The sequence below is a fragment of the Dermatophagoides farinae genome, chromosome 8, assembly GCF_024713945.1.
Source record: "Dermatophagoides farinae isolate YC_2012a chromosome 8, ASM2471394v1, whole genome shotgun sequence".
Lineage (NCBI taxonomy): Eukaryota > Metazoa > Arthropoda > Arachnida > Sarcoptiformes > Pyroglyphidae > Dermatophagoides > Dermatophagoides farinae.
Genome location: NC_134684.1, coordinates 3,085,502 through 3,107,435, shown reverse-complemented (window position 1 = coordinate 3,107,435; position 21,934 = coordinate 3,085,502). Strand labels below are relative to the sequence as shown.

The following is a 21,934-nucleotide window of genomic DNA, read 5'->3' as shown; positions in this document are numbered from 1 at the left end:
GTGGCAAGCCAACCATTTATTCGATTCGTTTCTACAATCATTCATTTATTCAAAGAAAATAAAACGAAGACAAGACAAGTAGGTTTTTTTTTCGTTGTTGTATTTGAAGAAATCTCAAAATCTATTTAGGAAGTTGAATAATGACCGTTATTGATAACTGATGTTAGGCAACGTTTTTTTTTTTTCTCTCTCTCTCTCTCTCTCTCTCACTCTTTTTGTAACAATTTCAACCAGTCAACCCAAACCAGACATGATATCTATATGCACCAGAAAACAAAAAAAAATCGTTCCTGAAACATCGACATCGACATCGACAACGAAAACGACAGAGTTGATTTTTAATGGATGTTTTGCTTCTTTTCAAGAAAAAAAAGAAGAGAAAAAAAAACTACGAACGACAAACTAAAAAAAAAAAAAAAAGACAACGACCATACGAATTGTCTTGTTGTAAAGTTTTTTTTATATTTTGTTTCTTTCTTTCTCCAAGTTCGATTAGAAAACGGGTAGAGCAAAAAGAAGCAAGAAGCAAGAAAAAAAATTGATCGTCTTCATCGTCATCATCATTGTGATTGTCATTGTTGATGATGTTCTTACTGAATTCATTGTCAATAGTCACCATTTCAATTGATTGATTGATACACATACACACACACACAGGGTTCGATGTATTTTTTTTATTCTGTTTGGCAAATGTTTGAGGCAAATTCTGTTAGGTTTTTCACATTCCCATTGTTTAAAGAAAAATCTGGTGTTTTTTCTTCAACAGTAAAACAACAACAACAACAACAACAACGAAAAAAAACCGATCGGTGAATCCAATAAGAAATATGAAAATAAATCAAAACGGTTGGCCTAAATATTTCAGAAATGAAAAAACAAAAACAAAAAATACAGCGATAAGTGGGTAACAAAACAAAACAAGCAAAAATATCAATTAGATTGGGTCGAGTGATTCCATCATCAGCATTTTTTTTACACTGGATAATTGTTTCAAAATGATTCTTGTTACTGGTGTGTTTTTTTTTTATGTTCATTATATAATTATATCGGAAATATGATATGATTCAATTCAATTTTCAATGTTCAAAACAAACAAACAAAAAAAATTGATTCAATGTAGCCATTATAGCTATATCATGTACCCTGATACTGATAAGTTTAATTAGAAGAAAAAATTTTTTTGGTTCATTTTCGGATGTAAAATCCAAATGACAAAAAAAAATTTTTTTTTTTTTTTGATGTAACAAAAAAAAGGCAAGATATCCATTTCGTTTTTGGATGAATAACCACACGACAACATTAATAGGCTGAAAACAAAATTCCAAATAAAAAGAAGACACTACTGATGTATTTATAGATGAAAAAAAAAAATTTTTGCCATGCTGTACTGTAGTTCATCATCTTTTCAATTAGACAAACCAAAATCAAATGGACCGGATAGATGATTATTACACTAACCACATACACACACACAACAAACCAAAGTCTCGCTTTTTTTTCAACCAAAAAAAAAAATGAACCAATCGAATGAATGAATTTCATTTTATGGTGTGTGACATTCAACAAAACAGCCAAAAAAAAATGTGCAAAAAAAAAATTTTTTTTTTTTGTTCCTGTTTTTCATGTTTCATCATCATCATCGTCATCATCGTCGCTGTTGCAGTGATTGTCGTTGCCAATTTTTTTTTATTTTTATTATTCTTTCCTACTTTTATTCTGTTTGCTGATGATGATGATGATGTCTCAATTCATTCAATTCAAACAATGAATAGTAGTAGTGTATTCATTTTCATTCTATACAGGATGAATGAAAATGATGATGATGATGATGATGATGTCTGTATGGCTACTAATAGCTTGCTAATATTTTGTCTTCGTATTTTTTTTTCACTATTCACTATGCCGGGTTGTATTATTCAATGTTGATGATGATGATGATGATGATGATGGTGAATTGACCAACCAAAGATTGTCCATGTATGATAATATTGTATGGAACCCAGAAGTGAAGTAAAAATAAAATGAAAAAAAACCGGACAAAGAATAAAAGACGACAGAATTTTGACAATGTTCCAAACATACATACACAATACCAACACCAACACCAAACTGAAGATTGAACTGTCGTACGACGAAAAGAACGAACCAAAAAAAAAAAATAAAAAAATAATGGAACTAGCAAGCAGAAAAAAAATTGACACTGTACCCATGGACAAGAAAAAAGAATTTTTTTTCCTTTTGCTCAAAACATAACCAAAAATTAACTGTGAAAATACGACAGGCCAAAAAAAAAAAAAAATCAGCCCACCAAAATTCTATTTGTTATCATTACTTGGTCAGTTTTTTTTCTGTACAGGCCAAAAGCAGTGTATATTATTGAGATTGATCGATAAATATTGAGGAAAATCAGTAGTCGTCTTTTATTCGAACAATCAAAAAAAAAAAAAAAAAAAAAAGATGGCCAAACCGAACAATGGCTAATGATGATGATGATCAAAACCAATGGCCAACATTGAATGGCAGATCAAACATTTTTTTTGTTTTCTCCCTTTCCTTACTGCTTAGAGCAGCAGCAGCAGTAGCCATTTTCTGTTTGATTCGAAAACACATTGTTCGATTATTGTTGTCGTATGCGTTATTTTTGTTTTTTTGTTGATCAAAATTAATTCAAACAAATCCCTTACATATCGTACACACACACACACAAACAACTGATACAAATGTTAGTCATCAAAATGAACGACAGAAAGAAATGTCGAACCAAATTAATACTTGTATATATAAAATGGTGTCGCCCAATAATCTGAAAGACAGAATTTTTTTTTTTTTTTTTTTGGCTAAAAGAAAACAAAAATTAATTATCACATTTTCATCAGAATTTAGTTGGAATCGGATTCTTTTTTTCACAAGAAAAAAAAACACCGAAAAAAAAACAATCTGGTTAATCAATGGAATTTTTTTCTTCGGTGGAAATAAAATCAAAATCTTTGGATTCTATCGTGAATATGTGGGTGTGTTTGGTGTTTTTTTTGATGTCCACCATTAATTTGAATTGATGCTTTCACTCGATAATCTTTCCAGATCTTTCTGAAATGCAACTTAATTGAACCAAGTCTATTTAATCATCATCATCATCATCGTTTTATTTAAATTTTAAAAATTAAATTTATGCAAATTATATGATGATGATGATGATGATGATGATAATGTGATCAGTAAAATGAGATGCAAATTCTAATTTTGTACTTAAAGAGACAACATTGTCAACGACATTGATGACAATTTTTTTTTTAAATATAGAAATGCAGAAATAAAATCAAATTTAAAATTTGCATTCATTTTGATCTTTGACTTACGTTCTAGTGGTAGTAGTAGTTGTTGTTTAAATACTACACCATTATCCATTGAAATGGGCCATTTTATTGTCGATGTAATTGGATTTGATCTGGATCCATTCATCGTTGATGTAGATGATGATGATGAAGATTCGGTTGATTTAGCTCGTTGTTGTTGTTGTTGTTGATGATGATGATGACAATGTACAAAAATTTTATTATTTGTCGTTATTAACAATGTAATTGAGATAAAAATTTGAAGATAAAATAGAAAAAAAATTGCAATACGATGACAATGACGATGATGATGATGGCTACTACTACTGACACCACTGCCACCGCCACCACCACCACCCCCATCATGATGGAATAATGATTGAACTTGGCACATTTTGTATACAAATATTGATGATGATGATAATAATGTGATCATCTTACTTGGCCAATAAAAAAAATGATTTGCATCTTTTTTTAAAGAAATTTTATTATTTCAAGATGATGATTCATTAAAAATATGAATAACAATTGCAGTGACCAACCATCAAATGATAAAAAAAAAGTTTTACATGTGTATTCTGTGGATGAATAATTTTTAGAATATAGAATATTGCCAAAGAGAAAAAAATTCTAATGATGATGATGATAATGATGGTGATAATAGTCGTTTCTTATTCGAGAAAAAAAAATTATCATCATGATGACAATATCATTATATTATCAAAATCGAAATACACACACACATGCACACATGACAATAACTGTCTGAATAATAATCGATTTCAAGATAGCCAATAATGATGATGATGATGATGATCAGCCAAAAGAAAAAAAAATTGTAGATCAGATTAGATCATAATAATTATACCACATGTAATGATGATGATGATGGTGATGATGGTGGATAATAATGATCACTTTTGATTGAATGAGCAAAAGAAAAAGAAAAGAGACATTTTTTTCCATAATTCAATACTTCATGGTGTTATTATATGTATTGTTACCATCATTATGTCGTTGATGATGATGATGATGATGATGATGGTGGTGGTGGTATTGAGCGGAAATTTCTTTTTTTTTTCCAGGTCAAATAATTGTCTTTTTTTTATCATCACCACACAATCCATGGTATATGAACCATCCTTTTTGTTGTTTCATTGTGGCATTTTTTTTATGAAAATTCTAAAATACAGCATCGATGATAATGATGATGATTATTTATTAATCATAGCCATATGAACCAATGTGAATATAATGATGAAATTTAAGATTTACATTGAAAACAAAACAAAACAAAACAAAAAATAAATGAATGTCAAAATCAGATGATTGTTTGCTGTTATGGTTGTTTGAAATTTTTGTTTTTTTTCAGATTCTGGACAAGACAGATATGATGAAAATAAAAATATAAAATACCAGAATGAATAAATTCTGTGTGGTCTGTGTGTGTGCACACAGACTCAGAATATATATTGTTACTGAAAGAAAAGACCAAGTTCTTTTTTCCAGTAAAAACACAAAAGCCACACAATGATTTAGTGACAAAGACATGCACACACAAATATTTACGTAAAATGGCTAACAATGACTGTTTCTGGACATTGAAACATGGTTTTTTTGGTCAGATTTCAAAAAAAAATGAAATGGTTTGAACATAAGATGAATGTGGCATTCACAATGTGGTCAAGCCGGATAATATGATGATGATGATAGCTTGAGCTTTGGTTCAAAACAGAATCGGTCGTTGAGCTTTCTTGTGTCTTAATTCATTGAAAAAAAAATTATAAATTCTTTTCCGGGATGTATTCTCCATTTTTTTGCTGTTGTTATTAAATGTGAATTTTCAAAAAAAAATAGCAATGTTTTCTTAACAATCACACATGAATGGCTACCATTTTTCTTCTTGTCGCTGATGATTATGATGACAGTAGTAATAGTAGTAGTAATAGGAGATGAATGTTATCATCATTTCTCTTTTATAAATCCAAAACGGATTCTCAGTTTTTTTTTAGTGTTCCTTATTCATCATCATCAAACAAGAATAATCTTGGCCATTTGTCTTTGTTCCCATCATCATAAAGATGATATGGATTGGATGTGTTTTAGGAATTGGACCGAAAAAAAGATAAAAAAAAGAAATTAATAAATTTCATGTGAAAATTTTTTTTTTTTTGATTCATTGATTGATTGATTTCCGATAAATTAGTAGGTCAATGAGAAGGTTAAACAAAAATGGATGGAACAAATGAAAAAAAAAATTTTGTTTGTCCAACATGCAATTCTTTTTCAATGTCTGGTTTTTTTTACGTAGGTCATTGTTATGAATTTCAATTGTTATTTTTTCGTTTCGTTTCGTTTCGTTTTGTTGTTGTTGTTGTTGTTGTTGTTGTTACATTGTTCCATGTGTTTGCATATTTTTATCGTTCAAATTTTTTTTTATGTGCGTGTGTGTGTGTTAATTATTGTTAATACAAAGCTCAACAACAACTATCGTTTTGTTGTTCCATGAAAAAGTGAAAACGAAAAATCTCGCCCGAGAGAATCACACACATACAAAATAATAATAATAATAACAATATTCCTGGTTGGCCTCATATCAATTCTTTGACTTTCATTCATTCATTCATTCATTCATTCAGCAAACTAATAGTGTAATGATAATGATGTGAATATAGTGAAATGGAAAATACGAAACAAAAAAAAACACCCATAGAATGAAACCAAACAATTCAAACAATATAGGCATGCAAACAAACAAACAAACAAAAATTAATGATCATTCTAATCAAACTTGAAACACTGAATGATACTGAATGATCATGATGATGATGATGATGAAGATGCATAGTATATCCAACACCCACCAAAATAAAATCAGAAATGACAAACAAAAAAAAAGGAAATAAATGAAAACATGAAATGATCGTTATTTTTTTATTTTTTTTTTTTTTTTTTTTTGGGTCTGGCAAGGCCACATGGATGATGAAATTTTACTTTGCTTAAAATTCATTTTTATTCACTATTGTCGTTGTTGTTGTTGTTGAAAAAACAAAAGCAACTGCTATGTTTTTTTTGTCTTGCCTGAATTAACAAATGTCAAAAATATCAATCTTGATCGGCGTAATAGGATATAGTGTATAAGAACAAAAAAAAAAAAAAAAAAAGTTTGCCATCGAGTTATTGAAACCTCGAAATGGCAAAAGAATATTTATTTATTCGAATATATTTTTTTTCTTCGTTTTCACGATTTGTCGATTTATTTTCCCGTTCAATGTTCATAGAATATGGCCATGGATGATATTCAAAACTGTATGGTCTGTTGGTGGTACTCGATAAGATCAAGAATAACAACAACGACAATAATTCACCACCAGAAAAAAAACCAAATCCAATGACATGATGTCTGTAATGTAATGGTTTGGTCTCTATCTCTATTTTTTTTATGTATATTCTGTTGTTGTTGTTGTTGTTGTTATTTTTTTTCTGCAAACCTAAGCTAGATTTTTTTTCCATTTTTTTCACTCTCATCGAAAACAATCTGAATGCAACAACAGAACCATGGATTTGATGATAGAATTAGCTCTTAGCGGCAGCAGAAGCAGCAGCAGCAGCAGTTCTTCGGTTTACTTAGTGTCAGGAATATTGTTATATTGGAATATATTACATGTTGTTTTGGCAAGGTTCAATAAAGAACAGAATATTAGAACCATTTGAGAAACGATTTATTCTCACAGCATATATAGTGACAAGTTTTTTATTGAAATTTTTTTTAAACTTTTGAAATTCAGTTCACTTTTGAATCCGGAATGATCAACAACAACAACAATGAAAATATGAAAACTAATTTACCACAAAAAAATGACCAAAGAAGAAAAAATTAATAAATTTTTGTCAATGAAAAAAATCCTAAAATTCAATTCAGCCCGAAGAAAAAAAAATTTTTCTTGACCACAAGTGAGCCAGAATGTGAAATAAAATAAAAAAAAATTTTCAATTTCAAACCGACCTTTTTTTTCCCGAACAACAAGAAGAAGATGACCATTCTGTCTTCAAGGCATTGTGACCATTTTTTTTTGTGATCATCATCATCATCATCATCAGAAGAAAAACAAACAATAAAACCAACTGAATAGAATGCAAACACTAAAAAATATAGAGAATTGAACATCGAAACATTCGGAATAAGATAAGATAATATTGAATGAACAGAGATAGAATTTTTTTTTCAGAATTTTTGTATTAGTTTTTTTCAGGAAAAAAAACAGAATAATAGAGATGTGATGACGAAATTCATTCAAAACGTTTTTCTTTCTTTCTCTCAATTTCAACCAAAGAATTTTTTTTTCAAGTGAATGATCAGAGAAAAAAAAACATTTCTAAAGGAAAAAAACTTCAAAAAAAAAATATGAAAGACGAATGAATGAAAATTTCATCTTTTGCTCTCTCTCTCTCTCTCTCTCTCTCTCTCTCTCTCTCTCTGTCGCTCAATCTAAATTCTTGTTGTTTACAAGAAAAAAAAACGACGATGAATTTAACGTATTTATGCTCAATTTATTTCTGAATGACAATCTCGATGATGATGATGATGATGATGTTTGGTCGAGATAACAGCAATAATTTTTTCTTTTTCTCCTGTTGGTTTTGTTCACATCTCAATTGAGAGGTTTGGGTTGGCTGTTGATTATTTTATTTTTTTTTTTTTACTTCATTCAATATACTATGATGATCAATATGTATGATGAATGAAAAGAAAAATACAAATGAATCCAATGGATATGAAAAAAAATTTGCAACAACAGCGCTCCTATTCAAATTATAATAATATTATCATTCAAGTGAAAATGAAACATTTATATATTATAATTATTCTGCTACAGAATTATTAATAATATAATCATCATTTCTGTATGAATCATCTAACCAGAATTTGACAGAATGATCATATAATGTTGTCGACAATCTTTAGTTGTTTTCTCTTCTTCTTGACATAACATATTATCCATCTACATGCGAATATATATACCAAAGAATGAAAACAAAAAAAATTTTCATCCAATGAGAATGGGAATACACATGTCGTAATCGTAATAATAACCGTAGATATCATCATCATCATCATCATAATAATAATAATAACGACGGTATGTATGTATTTAGGTGAAGAACCAAAAAAAAAAAAAAAATGTCAACCACCGATCGTTATTATTATTATTATTCAGCAGTATCATCATCTATATTATTAGCATTGTTATGTTATTATTATTGTAGCTCATCATCCAATATCAAAAGGCTAATAATATGACAAAGATAATAGAGACATTAGTTTTTTTTCTGTTTTTTTTTTTTTTTTTTTTTTTGATAGAATAATGATGATGATTAGGATGACATATTGGCCAAATGAAATGAATTGTCATGATGATCATGATGATTATGATGATGATGATGATGACAACGAAAACAACAATAACAACAACAACAACAACAACAACATGTTTTTGATATGGCCAAGAATTCTGTCAGAATATATGAAGAAATGAATATGAAATAGAAATCCAAAAAAAAAAAGAACCATATTCATATATCGTGGTAAATTGTAATTAACACAATAAAAAAAATATATAAATGCTGAACAACCGAATCAACAGAATAATGAAAGAATAAAAAACGATACACATTGTCTTTACGGTATCATTTTCATCATCATCATTATCATTATAATTAAGTTTTTTTTTGCTGTCGGTATCTGGTTGATGGCAAAACAAGCCGATTTGATTGAAAATTGGAAAAAATGGAAAAAATTCACTTCTGCATCAAACAAAAAAAAAAAAAAAAATACAAATCACCAAAGCAAAATGGAATCAAATTAATCATTTTCAAGAAAAATTTTATTCGTCAAGTTAATCTATATATATCTATATTATGATCATAATGATCATCATCATTTCATTTATTCAAATGAAATGAAATGAATGTTATTTGGGCAGGGAAAAGGAAATTTATCTCTGGATTATGATGAGATGGTTCTATGACAGACAGAAAAAAAAGTCATAAGTCATTTTGGTTTTGTTTTTTTCATTCAAAATTGTAATGATGATCGTTATTAATCGACAAAAAATTTTTTTTTTTTTTTTTTTTTTGAACATTTTCACAGAACATTGAATGAAATGGATGAATGAATGAATGTTGTGACACGTAATAGACATATAATGAAACACACATAACTATTGAAACATTTATCCGTAATGATAATGATTCTAGCCATAGCAATTCATTTCAGAGAGTGAGAGAGAGAGAACACAAAAAAATGAGATAATCATTCAATTCTGGTTGTTTTTATCTGGATTCATTTTTTTTTCTCCAAATTGGTTTCTAGAGAGCGAGCGAGCGAGAGAGAACTAGATGAAATTTTGATTCAAATGATGGACGTTTATTGGGTTGAAATATTGGAAGAAAAAAAAACAGAATAAAAAATCCCCAGAGATTCAGTGAAAATTGAAAGAAAAAAATTTTTTTTTGTCCCCACAATGTTGATTAGTCGATTCTGGTGACCGGAAACAAAAACAAAACAAAAAAAAATCTACAACTACCTGTATTTGATCTGACTTTTTAGCATTTTTTTTTCTCTTTCACTCTCCACAAATAATTAATAATGATGATAATAGGCTGGTATTGAATAGTAAAAACAAAACAAAAAAAAATCAATCCCCTACATCAATTTCACGTATTAAAAGGGAAATTAAAACAAGAAAAAAAAATCGCTTCATTCATGAGAAAATAGAAACATGGAGAAATAATATTCCAATGGTAATTGCCATTCATATGATCATCATCAGCAGAAAAAAATGGACCATAATTTAATTCTCTATTCTCATAATAGATCTAGAACATAGTCATCATCATGATGGCTAGCCAATCATTACAAATATTTTGTACAGGTTTTCATTCTTTACTTTTGTTTCTATATGATCAGATTTCGCTATAATCACACACACACACACACACATAAAGTAATCATTCAAATTAAGTTAGAGATAATAATGTCTGAATAAATCGTAAAACTTTTTTTTCTCTCTCTCTCTTTCATTGTTCATTGTTATATATACACACACACACACACACAGATGGATTCCATTTGTTCACAATTCATCATCAATCAAATACTGAAACAGCCGGTATGTATGATAAATATGAAATGTAATTCTGACAGGCTCAATTACAACTTCGTAGAAAGAAAGAGAGAGAGAGAGAGAGAAAAAAAAACGATCATGAGAAAATTAAAATGGACGAGAATGATGAGAATTTGTTCCACCTTTTTTGTATTTTTTTTTTTGGAAAATTCCTTGGGATTAGGAATTTTTTTTTTTTTGGTTTCGTTCCCGATTTTGATTTGATTTTTATTCATACGAGATATTAGAAAAAAATTTATAACCAATGAACATACCTGAAGTTTTTTGTTTTTTTTCTGTAATCAGCTGAATCGGTTTGCTGATGGTTAAGTTTGTGTTAATTTAAAAAAAAACCAGTTAATTCAATGTGAAGAAAGGAATTACATACACACACACTGAGACACATAAGAAACAATGTTTCACACACACACACACTGACACAAAGAATTAACACCAAACAAGAATATAAATTAGAACATAACAAAAAAATGGAAAAAAAAAGATCCATAAGAACCATACTAACCGGTAACAACAAATCAACTAATTCAAAATTGTTTCAAATGTTGCATTTTTATACACCACACACACACACACAGAACACAGAACGACATAGAATGGTTATATTTTTAACGCCCAGAAAAAAAATTCGGGTAGTGGAACACACACACACACACACAAACAGTTCCCGGTTCTTTCTTTCTATAGAATCCAAGAATCGGAAACATTGAACTTTGCGATTGTTCCATTATTATTGGTTAATATTTGTGTGAAGCAATGTAAAAATAGAAATTTTTGATTCAAATTGTCTTCAACGATGATCGGGTTAGCATTATTTTATTTTTATTTTTTTCTGGTTCATGGTTCTAGATTGTGGTGAAACTGTGGTGCTGAATAAGAGGGTAAACCGGCCATTGTTTATGCATATATTTGATGATGATGATGATTATAACATGATTCACCATTTGGACAAAAGTTCATATCCGATATATGTGTGTCATTCATTAAACAACACGCCTTTTTTTCTATAGATGATGATACTGATCATTTGGCCATATGATTGTTGTTGTTGTTGTTATCATGTAACTACTACCCTATGACCAGGTTTGTAATAATCATTATTCAATAAAATTGATTGAAACAATCAGGTCCAAAAAAAAAAGAAACTTTGTTCAAATCTTTGTCCAGTGAACGTTTTTTTTTTTGTTTGTCCACCCTCCATTCATTCATTTTTTTTTTTTTTTTTTTTTTTTTGAAGATAAATTCAGATTATTTCCTACCATAATGATGATGATGATGATTATTATTATAATGATAATCTATAAGGTTTACAATAAAAAAAAATGTGGAAACAAAAATCTGGCCATCAAAACATAATGATCTTCATGATCATTTTTTGTTTATATTGTGTTTCGAAAAAATTTTATGGAAAATTTCCACCATTCTAGAAATCATTTGGGATCAAATGACCATTTTGTTAACTGTTTTCTTTTTTTCTTTTTTTTTGATTTGACCCCCAAGAAAATTTTTATGGCAGTGTATGTTGTAATCGGGTTCGGTTTCGGGTTGAAAGATTTGAATCTTTCATTTTTTTGGGCTGGGCTTCATCCTCAACAAAAAATTTTTTTTTCAGTGATAAATAACATTAGAATTCAGAATACTGTATGTCATGTTTATGTCGTCTTTGTTGTTGTTGTTGTCTCTTGGTGATTACAGGCACAACTAAACAACTAAACGACAACAAAACAAAACAGGAAAAAACAAGCAAGAACAATGAAAAAACAACAACAACAACAACAAACGACAATCACAGAGAATCTAAGATGATGATGATGATGATGAGCTTGAATTTCATTACATATATTGTATTAATAGATGGAAAAGAGTTTCGAAAAGCAAAATAGAAAACATGGTCGACCATGTTGTTTTTGTTTTTCATTCATATATGTGTGTTCATATATTTCAACTGCGAAAAAAAAACCATACACAGATATTGTAATTGTTTTTATTTCATTTCATTTTCGGTTCAGTACTATGATGATGATAGATTAAATCAGAATCAGAATCAGAATTTTTGTTGTTGTCATCGTCATTCAACCATGTTTTTTTTATTTATTTATTTATCTTCAGTTTATTCCGTTGTTTACTGGTTGGTTTGTTTGTTGGTTGTGATGATGATGATGATGATGATGATAAAAACCGATCGGTGGAAATTCGAGAATGAAACACACATTTTAAATTAATAAGAATATTCTCTCCACAATCTAAGAATATGGGAGGGGTAAGAATATTTGTTTTTATTCTGAAAAAAGATAAGAATTGATAGAATCGGATCAAATCGATGAAAAAATAATTCTGATAATTGCTCTCTCTCTCTCTCTCTCTCTTGTCGAAAAACAATTCATTTTCAATCAGAAAGCCTAAAATTGATTGACGTTATCACCTTTTTTTCTAGTTTTTTTTCTGTTACTTGTGCATAGTTAAGTAACAGAATCGGTAATTTTTTTTTTGGCGACCAAATTCTTCATCATGATCAATCCGTTTTTTTTCTTCTCTTTTTCTCTTTATTATTCTGTATGATGATGATTATTATTATAAATAAGAAAGAAAGAAATGAAGAAAGTTTCAATATTGATTTCAAACGAGCCAGAGAAAAACCAAAAGTCTCATCAATCATTTGTGTTGTGTGTGTGTGTGTGTGTTTAATTTGTTTGCTTCGGTTTTCTTTACATTGAATAATGTGTGTGTAGATTGGATTCTAGATTCTACACACATTATTCTCCATTATTTGGTTTTATTTAAACGTAAACACACACACACACACACACACACAGCCACAACGAAATTTTTATTGCCATTATTATTGAAGAAAAAAAAATTCTATCAATCCATTTTCCAAATATTCATTCTTGTCGTTGTCGTTGTGTGTGTGTTCGGGTGTTTTCATAAAAGCCTTTTTTTCGGCTTTTTGAATGTTAACCCGATCAACGATCCATCCATCAACGATTCTGAAAAAAAAATGTGAAGTAGCAGTAATGATTATCACATTTTATGTCTTAAAAAAAAATTCCGGGCAATCAATTTCATTTTTTTTTGTTCTCCATTATTTAGAAAGAAAAAAATAACTTAATCTCAAACGAATGGCAAATTTCACATTTGCATCATTTATATAGTGATAAATCAATTAGTAAAATGTGACTGAGAATTAATGAAAATTTCATCTTTTTTTTCATCTGGTTAGAAACAAACAAACAAACGAAGAAAAAAACCGAAATTCAAATTGTCCAATTCAATTATCATCATCATCATCATCATCATCATTGTATTCATTGTGGTCATTTTGATTTATTTAAATTGACACATAACATACCGGTTTTTTTTTGTTTCATGTAATAAAATATTTTGCAAAAAAAAACAGATTTCAATTAGCTTGAAATCATTCATTACTACTACCAAATGATGGTTATAATTAAAAATCATTTCCAAATGTTGTTTGTGTGTCATTGTTGTTAACCACCACCACCACCACCACCAACAAATTGTAGTCCAAGAAATTTAATAATAACCAAAAGAAGAAGAAGCTAATTCAATTTAAATTTTATTCTTCTTCTTCGCCACATTCTAATTGAATGAAATTTGGCTATTCAACGTCGGTATCGTGTGTGTGTGTGTGTGTTTGCGTTTGTATGTGAATGTACAAAAGATCAAAATGCTTTTAATAAAATTAAGGAATAAAAATGTGAAACAAGAATTGATAAGAATAAGAGAAACACACATTTATATAATGTTGTAAAGACCGCTTGTAGTTACACATATTCATTTTTTTTGCGTCTTATGATGAAAGAAAAATAAAAGTTACAGTTATGTATCGAAAACGATCATATTTTTTTTTCATCAGTCGGCATAGAAAATGGAAAATCGATTTTTTTCCTCTTTTTCTTTCCAAGAAAAAGATTTATGTAATTAATTTACCGAAAACACACACACACACACACACTGTGTATGATCGAATAGAAAAAGTTTTGTCCGATCGATTTGTGAAAGAAAAAAAAAATAAAACTTTGTAATAAAATCATAATTCTGGACCTTAAAATTCATGGTGGAAACAAATTCATTAGCCAGCAAGCCGTAGGCTGCAGCCGTTGAAATTCTCATTCGACATTCGGCATGTGAACATGTGATATTGCCTGAAGGTGCACAAATGTGCACCAAAAAAAATCAATGAAAAAGTAATTATTACGAATTTAAAAAAAAATGACAAATTCAAAACTAAAATTTCAATTATCATGATTAGTTTGTGGTCGAAATCCAGAACAAAAATTTAATGTTCACACAGTTAGATTTATGTAAATTAAAAATTCATTCATCATCAACGAAACTGGTGTGGTGGTCCAAAAGATCACCCAGTAAAAGCAGAATTCATTCATCAAAACATTGTATTTGGATCGAGAAAATCCACAAATAAGACATTCTCATTCTCCTTCTTCTAAAAATAAAAACAATTCCATCATTTCAAGAGAAAAAATCCCATAAAATCATGTCAAAATCATACATGAAAAAAACAGAAAAAATTAATTTACATAATTGCCCATCATCATCATATCCGAATCATAACAAATAATATGGCCTAAAATGGTTGAAAGTTTTTCTTTTCTCAGTTTTGTTTTCGATGCCAGAATGAATAACATGTTCTGTGTTAGCATTAGCATTATCATCATCATCGCCATCATCAGTACCAGATAAATGGATTGTTTTCCCTAGTTCCATCATCATTATCATTAGAATAATTACCGTATGATATATATTTTGTCAGCTATTTTTTTTCTGCCATTGATTTCATTTCATTTCATTATTATGATTGTTGTTGTTGCAAGTATCACCACCATCACCATTATCATCATCGTCATTTTACATCAACAAAATCGGTTATTTTCTTCTTCATATTCAGTCCAATGTGTGTGTGTGTGTGTGTGTGTATGATCAGGTCCGAATGAAACGATCAACGTGATGAAAATTTTTGTGAAAAAAAATGACAATTAGTTTTATTAAATGACGATTAATTCCACTGATTGATCATCATCATCATCATCATTATGGCCGCCACACAAAGGGCGATTTTTTTTACCCATTCCTTGGCATGATGAAGCAGAATTAAAAAAAAATTTTTTTTTGTCTTAAAAAATTTAATTTTTCCATCATTTTTTTACGGCTACGAGAAGGAAATCCTGTGTTTGGGTATCATGGTTTTTCATTTTTTTTTGTTCAGTCAATTTTTTTTGTCAATTACAGTTCTTTTTTTCTTGTCTGTTAAAAAAAAGGAAAAATTGAATAGAACCCACACACACACACACACACACACATTCACAGACATTTAAATGATCTATGATCTTTGAAATCCGTTATTGATGTTTTGAAATGAACAAAATTTTGTTCTCCATAGAAAACTGAAATTGTCATTTATTAATGAAACGATTAATTAAATGAATGAATGAATGAATGAATGTGACAATTCTTTCTTTCTTTCTTTCGGTTTTTTGGGTACATAACTAATGAAAACATTTCGGAAACATATTAATGATGATGATGATGATGATGATGGAACAAATGATATGTAACAATTGTTCATCAATGATGATCATGATCATCATCAATGTTTTATGTGGCGATAAATTTGATATTCATTCATTCATTCAATTTACAAGAAACATCATGAAAAAAATCGGAATAAGGAGAACAAAAAAAAAATTACAATTCACCATTTCCGGATTTATTTCATTCATCTTTCTCTCTCTCACTCTCTCCCACCACTGTTTATATGAAAATGTTCCGTTTCCGGTATTTTTTCTCTCATTTCTGCTAAATAATGGCCAGATTCTATTTGTAAAGCAAAAAAAAAAAAAAACAGGCAAATCTTATCATAATAATGGTCCATTATTTGATTGATTGTAATATTATTCAATGAGGGAAATTATCAACATATATATATCCGTTATAAATTAAATCTAAATCCAATGAAAAAAAAAACGATAAAGATAAAGATAAAGATTCAGCATTTTAGGAAAAAGTTTTCCGCAAAGAAAAAAAAATGAATTATGAATGATGATCATCATGATAATGACTAACGTTTTTTTTTTCGTATAATGAAAAAAAAATGAGCATCAACATTCTATTGATCTACAATGATCAATTGATCGTATGACAATGATAATAAGGTAAATGAAAATCAATGGCAATGGCATTTTCAAGTATCAAACGATTAAAACGTTTTTTTTTTTTTTGGCTAAAGTTGCAAATTTTTTTTTCTGTTGTCCACATGCACACTATAATTTAGTCGTGATTATTCACATTACTGATCACGTAGAATTCTTGTTTTAAGAATGGGAAAAAAAATTGCAATTCCAGCCATTCTTATATAAATATGATTTTGTTGTTGTTCATGTTTTTCATCATCTCATATTCCATATAAAATTCGAAATTCATATTTCAGTTGTTTTTTCAAAGCAAAGATCAGCAAAAAAAAAAATGAAATGAAAATGGAAATAAAAATCACTTAGAATATTGGCTTTAGATGAACAACAACAAGAATATTATCTTAACGACCATGATTATGAAATGGTGATGATCGTCAAGGGAAAAAACACATCAGACATAAACAAAAACAAAAACAAAAAACAGCATAGTAGTAGTAGTGGAACAAGAATAGGAAAAAAATTTTGCAAAATCAAAGCAATAGATTGCCCCATAAGTCATGAAATACATATAAATACAAATTTTGTTGTTGTTGTTGTTGTTGTTGTTATATAAGAAACACTGGTCACATCATATCAGATTTATCAAGCCATAGCATTATCATTATTATGAACAAGAATATTACAACACATTATTACAGCCATATGTCATTGAAAAGTAGTGACAACAACAACAACAACAACAACAACAACAACACCACAACCATATATGGATTACAGTATAGTATATCTCGGTAAATGATGACATTTCTCTTCACAAGGATTTTGGAATTTAAAAATTCCATCGTCACTCCAAAGAGATTTGGAAAAAAATTTTTTTTTCCAGAAAATTTTCTCATCAAATTGATTTTAATCAGATTTGATGTTGATGAAACAAGTGAATTCTCAAAAGAAAAACCTCCAAAATCATCTTCATGGAATGTAAAAATTTCAACAACAGGAAAAAAAAGAAAAAGAAAAATTTAAATTTAATGAAAATTATTAAAATTTCCATGCAAATGTGGAGAAAAGAATCAAATGGAACAAAAAAGAAATTCAAAAAATTCAAAACTAAATTGAATTATGCATCAAATGAAAATTTAATTCCATACAATAATCATCATCATGGTGAAGGAAAAAAATTTCTTCACTTTCTGATTACAGTGTGATTCATCATCATCATCATCATCATAACTTGATTTATGCTGATTCTATTCTAATTCTTTGAGGCTGAACATTCTCATTTCTGATTTCATATATTTTTATATATATTCTGATGATTGTGAACAAAAAAAAAAAAATTATAATCTAATAATTCAAACGAGACATACCTTTCAAATTGTAATTTATGATGAAAATGATACATTGATTCTTTTTTTTTTGTTGAATTCAGAAAAATTGGAAAATTCCGATTCTACTAATATGTGAATGTTGTTCAATTAAGACATGCTGCCGACATTGTTTATTGAAAACCGAATGGTGAAAAAAGAATGACAAACTCCATTTACATGATATTTGACAACTTGAAACATCTTGTTTTGAAGATTTTTGATTGAACAGAAACAATATTCGTGTGGAACAATATCTGTGTCCGGTTTTGGTGGAAAAAAAAATTTCATCATGATCAGCAGAAAAAAAAATTTGGCTGAATTATTTTGGAAAATGTTGTGTAACGATTTGGCAATTTGGCGCCAGCTATTGAGTGAAAATTTAAATTTTATTGTACGACATTTATGAATGTATTCTGGATTTATTTTTTTATTTTTTAGTTTTTTTTTCGAGCCGAATTTTATGTTGGCCCGTGTTTGAATGCAGGAATTTAAATAATAATAAATAAATAAATTCTTTTAACTTTGTTAAATTTGTAAAAAATCAATCATCATGTATAACGATGGATTATGAATTTAAAGAAAAATTGGCTCAAGAACGAGCCAAAGTGGAAGATTTATTCGAATATGAAGGCTGTAAAGTTGGTCGTGGTACCTATGGTCATGTATATAAAGCTCGACCAAAAGAAAGGTAATTGATGATTTTATTTTTTTATCTTCACATTTCTTTCATTCTTATCGTTGATTTCATTCACAGTAACGATGATCGGGTATATGCGTTAAAACAGATTGAAGGTAGTGGCATATCCATGTCAGCTTGTCGTGAAATTGCCGTAAGTTTGAAAATGATTTCAAATATCTTCAAATATTCATTCATTTATTTATATTGAAATTAAATAGCTACTTCGAGAATTGAAACATGTAAATGTGATAAATTTACAACGTGTTTTCCTATCACATGCTGATCGAAGAGTATGGTTATTATTCGATTATGCTGAACACGATCTATGGCATATAATTAAATTTCATCGTAGCGCTAAAGCAAATAAAAAAACCGTACACGTACCAAAAGGAATGGTTAAATCATTAATCTATCAGATTTTAGCCGGTATTCATTATCTACATTCCAATTGGATACTTCATCGTGATTTGGTATGTTGGAAATAATTCTGAAATTAGCTCCAATATTATTTTTCTATTCCAATTTAAAAAGAAACCAGCCAATATTTTGGTCATGGGTGAAGGACGTGAACGGGGCCGTGTAAAAATAGCTGATATGGGTTTTGCTCGATTATTCAATAATCCATTGAAACCATTAGCAGATCTTGATCCAGTGGTTGTAACATTTTGGTATCGTGCACCTGAATTATTATTAGGTGCACGACATTATACGAAAGCCATTGATATATGGGCAATCGGTTGTATATTTGCCGAATTATTAACTTCAGAGCCAATATTTCATTGTCGTCAAGAAGATATTAAAACGAATAATCCATATCATCAGGATCAATTAGATCGGATATTCAATGTGATGGGTTTCCCTATGGATAAAGACTGGGAAGATATTAAAAAGATGCCCGAATATAATCAATTACAAAAAGATTTCAAAAAACAACCGTTAGTATAAATCGATTCTGATGAAATGAAAATTATTTTCTCTTTTTTTTTGAAAAATAGTTATACCAATTGTTCACTAGTGAAATATATGGATAAACACAAAATAAAATCCGATACACGAGCCTTTGTGCTCTTGTCACGTTTATTGTCGATGGATCCCACCAAAAGAATTACATCGGAACAGGCGATGCAAGATCCATATTTTAGTGAAGATCCTGAACCAACTCAAGAGTAAGTCGTGTGTATTTTTTTTATTATTTTCGTTTGATTCACTTTTATTTGATTTTGATTTTACAGTGTATTCAATGCAATGCCTATACCTTATCCTAAACGTGAATTTCTTACCGATGAAGGAAATGAAGATAATCATAATAATCAAGCCAATCATGGTCAAGCTAATCAACAGAATCCTGCTGCAGTTGCGGCAGCCGCTGCTGTTGTAGCTGCAGCTGCTAATAATAATCAACAGAATCAAGGTGTCGGGCAGAAACAAGGACCGCCTGGTCAATCAGGGCATCATGGTCAATCATCATCAGATATGGTATCGAAAAGTGGGCAACAATCAGGACAATCACAGCAACAAAATCAACATGGTAATCATGGTGGGGGAGGACATGGCCATGGACCAATGGGACATCATCATCATTCATCTAATCATCCAACAAATAAAATGTCTATGAGTCATCATCAAAGTCAACAACATCATGGACAATCTAGTAGTATGATGCATGGTGGTGGAGGAGGACATGATCCTCATCATAGTTTACCATCAGCTAAACGTGTACGTTTGGGGCCTGGTGGAATGGGACAAGGACCACCTCCGAATACATCATTGTTCGGTAATAATGGAACAAATAGCCAAAGCGGTAAAGGTGGTGGACATCAATATAATCAACGTTATTAATTAAGACACAACTTTTATTGAATCAATATTTATCGAAACGAAAATCGTGATTTCCGCTAAAAGAAATTTCATTTCGAATAAATCACGTATCATGTCATATTTTTTTCTTTTCATCTTAATTTATTACTATTTTTTTTTGTTGTATTTTCCCACTTCTTTTGTTTATTCACTTACATTGACAAAAGGATGAAAAAAAAACACAAAATCCAAATGAAATGATTAAAATCAAAAGAAAAAAAAATTATCTTTGAAGGTAATCAAGAGAGATTGAATTTGAAAAAAAACAGATCTATTGCATCCAATGTGTAGATATAGTCGAAATGCCATTTTAACAATTCGAATTAATGCTGTTATAATATTTTCATTTTTTCTCAAATGAATTTCGTGAATATTTTTTTGCGTATTCTCAAACAAAAAGATTTGACCAATATTAAGATCATTGTGTGATTTGAATGAAGGACAAACATTGTATTTGGATAATGATGGCAATGGTCATCATCATCATCATCATCATCTGTAACAACGGTATTGTACCATAGTCATCAATCGAATTTGAAGAATGGATGAAAAAAAAGTTCAAACAAAATTCATCTTGAAAAACAGATCAGTTTGTTTGGTTACTAATGATATTTTTGCGAAAAAAATTGGGCCATAAATATTGAGAACGAAATAAAACAAGGAAGCCTTCCAAATGATTGTCTTCGACAATTTTCACGTTGTTTTTCGTCAAACAAAATTTTATTTATCGGCCAGATATTTCCGTCGAAAAATTTCGTTTCAAATTAATCAATTTTCAATTTCATCCAATGAAATTAATTGAATTTGAGCCGGTTGATTGTGATTGATTATTGTCGAAAAAGAAAAAATTGTCATGTTTTTTTTGGGGGGGGGTGATGAAAAACAAAATTGTCCAAAAACGTTTCTCATTGGACAAGTTATCGATCGAATGAAAATAACATTTTTGTCAAATTATAAACAACAACAACAACAACAACAACAACAAAAGTTTACAACCGGCGAAGCGAAACTAATCTAATAATTTGAACTTTGTCACCAATTCCATTATGGTTCGAAATTCGAGTGATTTTTTTTTCTCTTGTCAAATAATTACGCAAGATGTTTGTTGATGTGTGTGTGTGTGTGTGTCTGTGTGTCGATAATTGTGATAATTTCATTATTTTTTCTTTTTGGTCAACTATTTTTTTCCACTAAAAATTACTTTTCGATTAATTATTACCCAGTAATGGGAAGAAAAAAAAACCTGCGTCAAATTTTCAAAACAATTTTCCCCATCAAGAGATATAAATGTCACGTAATTTTTTTTTTTTTTTTTTTTGAAAATTCTCATCTATTCAAAGAAAAA

General features: G+C 29.2%; 2 protein-coding genes and 1 long non-coding RNA gene across 3 annotated transcripts in view; 1 reads left to right on the top strand and 2 right to left on the bottom strand.

Annotated features, from left to right (window-relative positions):
* The window catches only part of LOC124496176 (uncharacterized), a 32,491-nt gene extending 28,845 nt beyond the window's left edge, over nt 1–3,646 (bottom strand). The window contains 1 exon segment of the mRNA XM_075733297.1: nt 3,357–3,646. Within this exon segment, the coding sequence (XP_075589412.1) occupies nt 3,357–3,459 (103 nt within the window). The 5' untranslated portion in view covers nt 3,460–3,646.
* A 1,041-nt stretch (nt 3,647–4,687) lies between these two features.
* LOC142597741 (uncharacterized) lies at nt 4,688–11,003 on the bottom strand. Its single transcript, XR_012832373.1, has 2 exons — nt 10,774–11,003; nt 4,688–5,391 (listed from the first exon to the last, which is right to left on the bottom strand). It is a non-coding gene; the product is annotated as an uncharacterized LOC142597741 (long non-coding RNA).
* Nucleotides 11,004–18,491: 7,488 nt separating this feature from the next.
* On the top strand, nt 18,492–20,668 carry Cdk8 (cyclin-dependent kinase 8). The gene is made up of 6 exons (XM_047059671.2): nt 18,492–18,741; nt 18,808–18,883; nt 18,951–19,202; nt 19,264–19,667; nt 19,728–19,898; nt 19,965–20,668. The coding sequence occupies exons 1-6, from the start codon at nt 18,614–18,616 to the stop codon at nt 20,569–20,571; spliced, it is 1,638 nt and encodes a 545-aa protein (XP_046915627.1). The 5' UTR covers nt 18,492–18,613; the 3' UTR covers nt 20,572–20,668.
* The last annotated feature ends 1,266 nt before the right edge of the window (nt 20,669–21,934 follow it).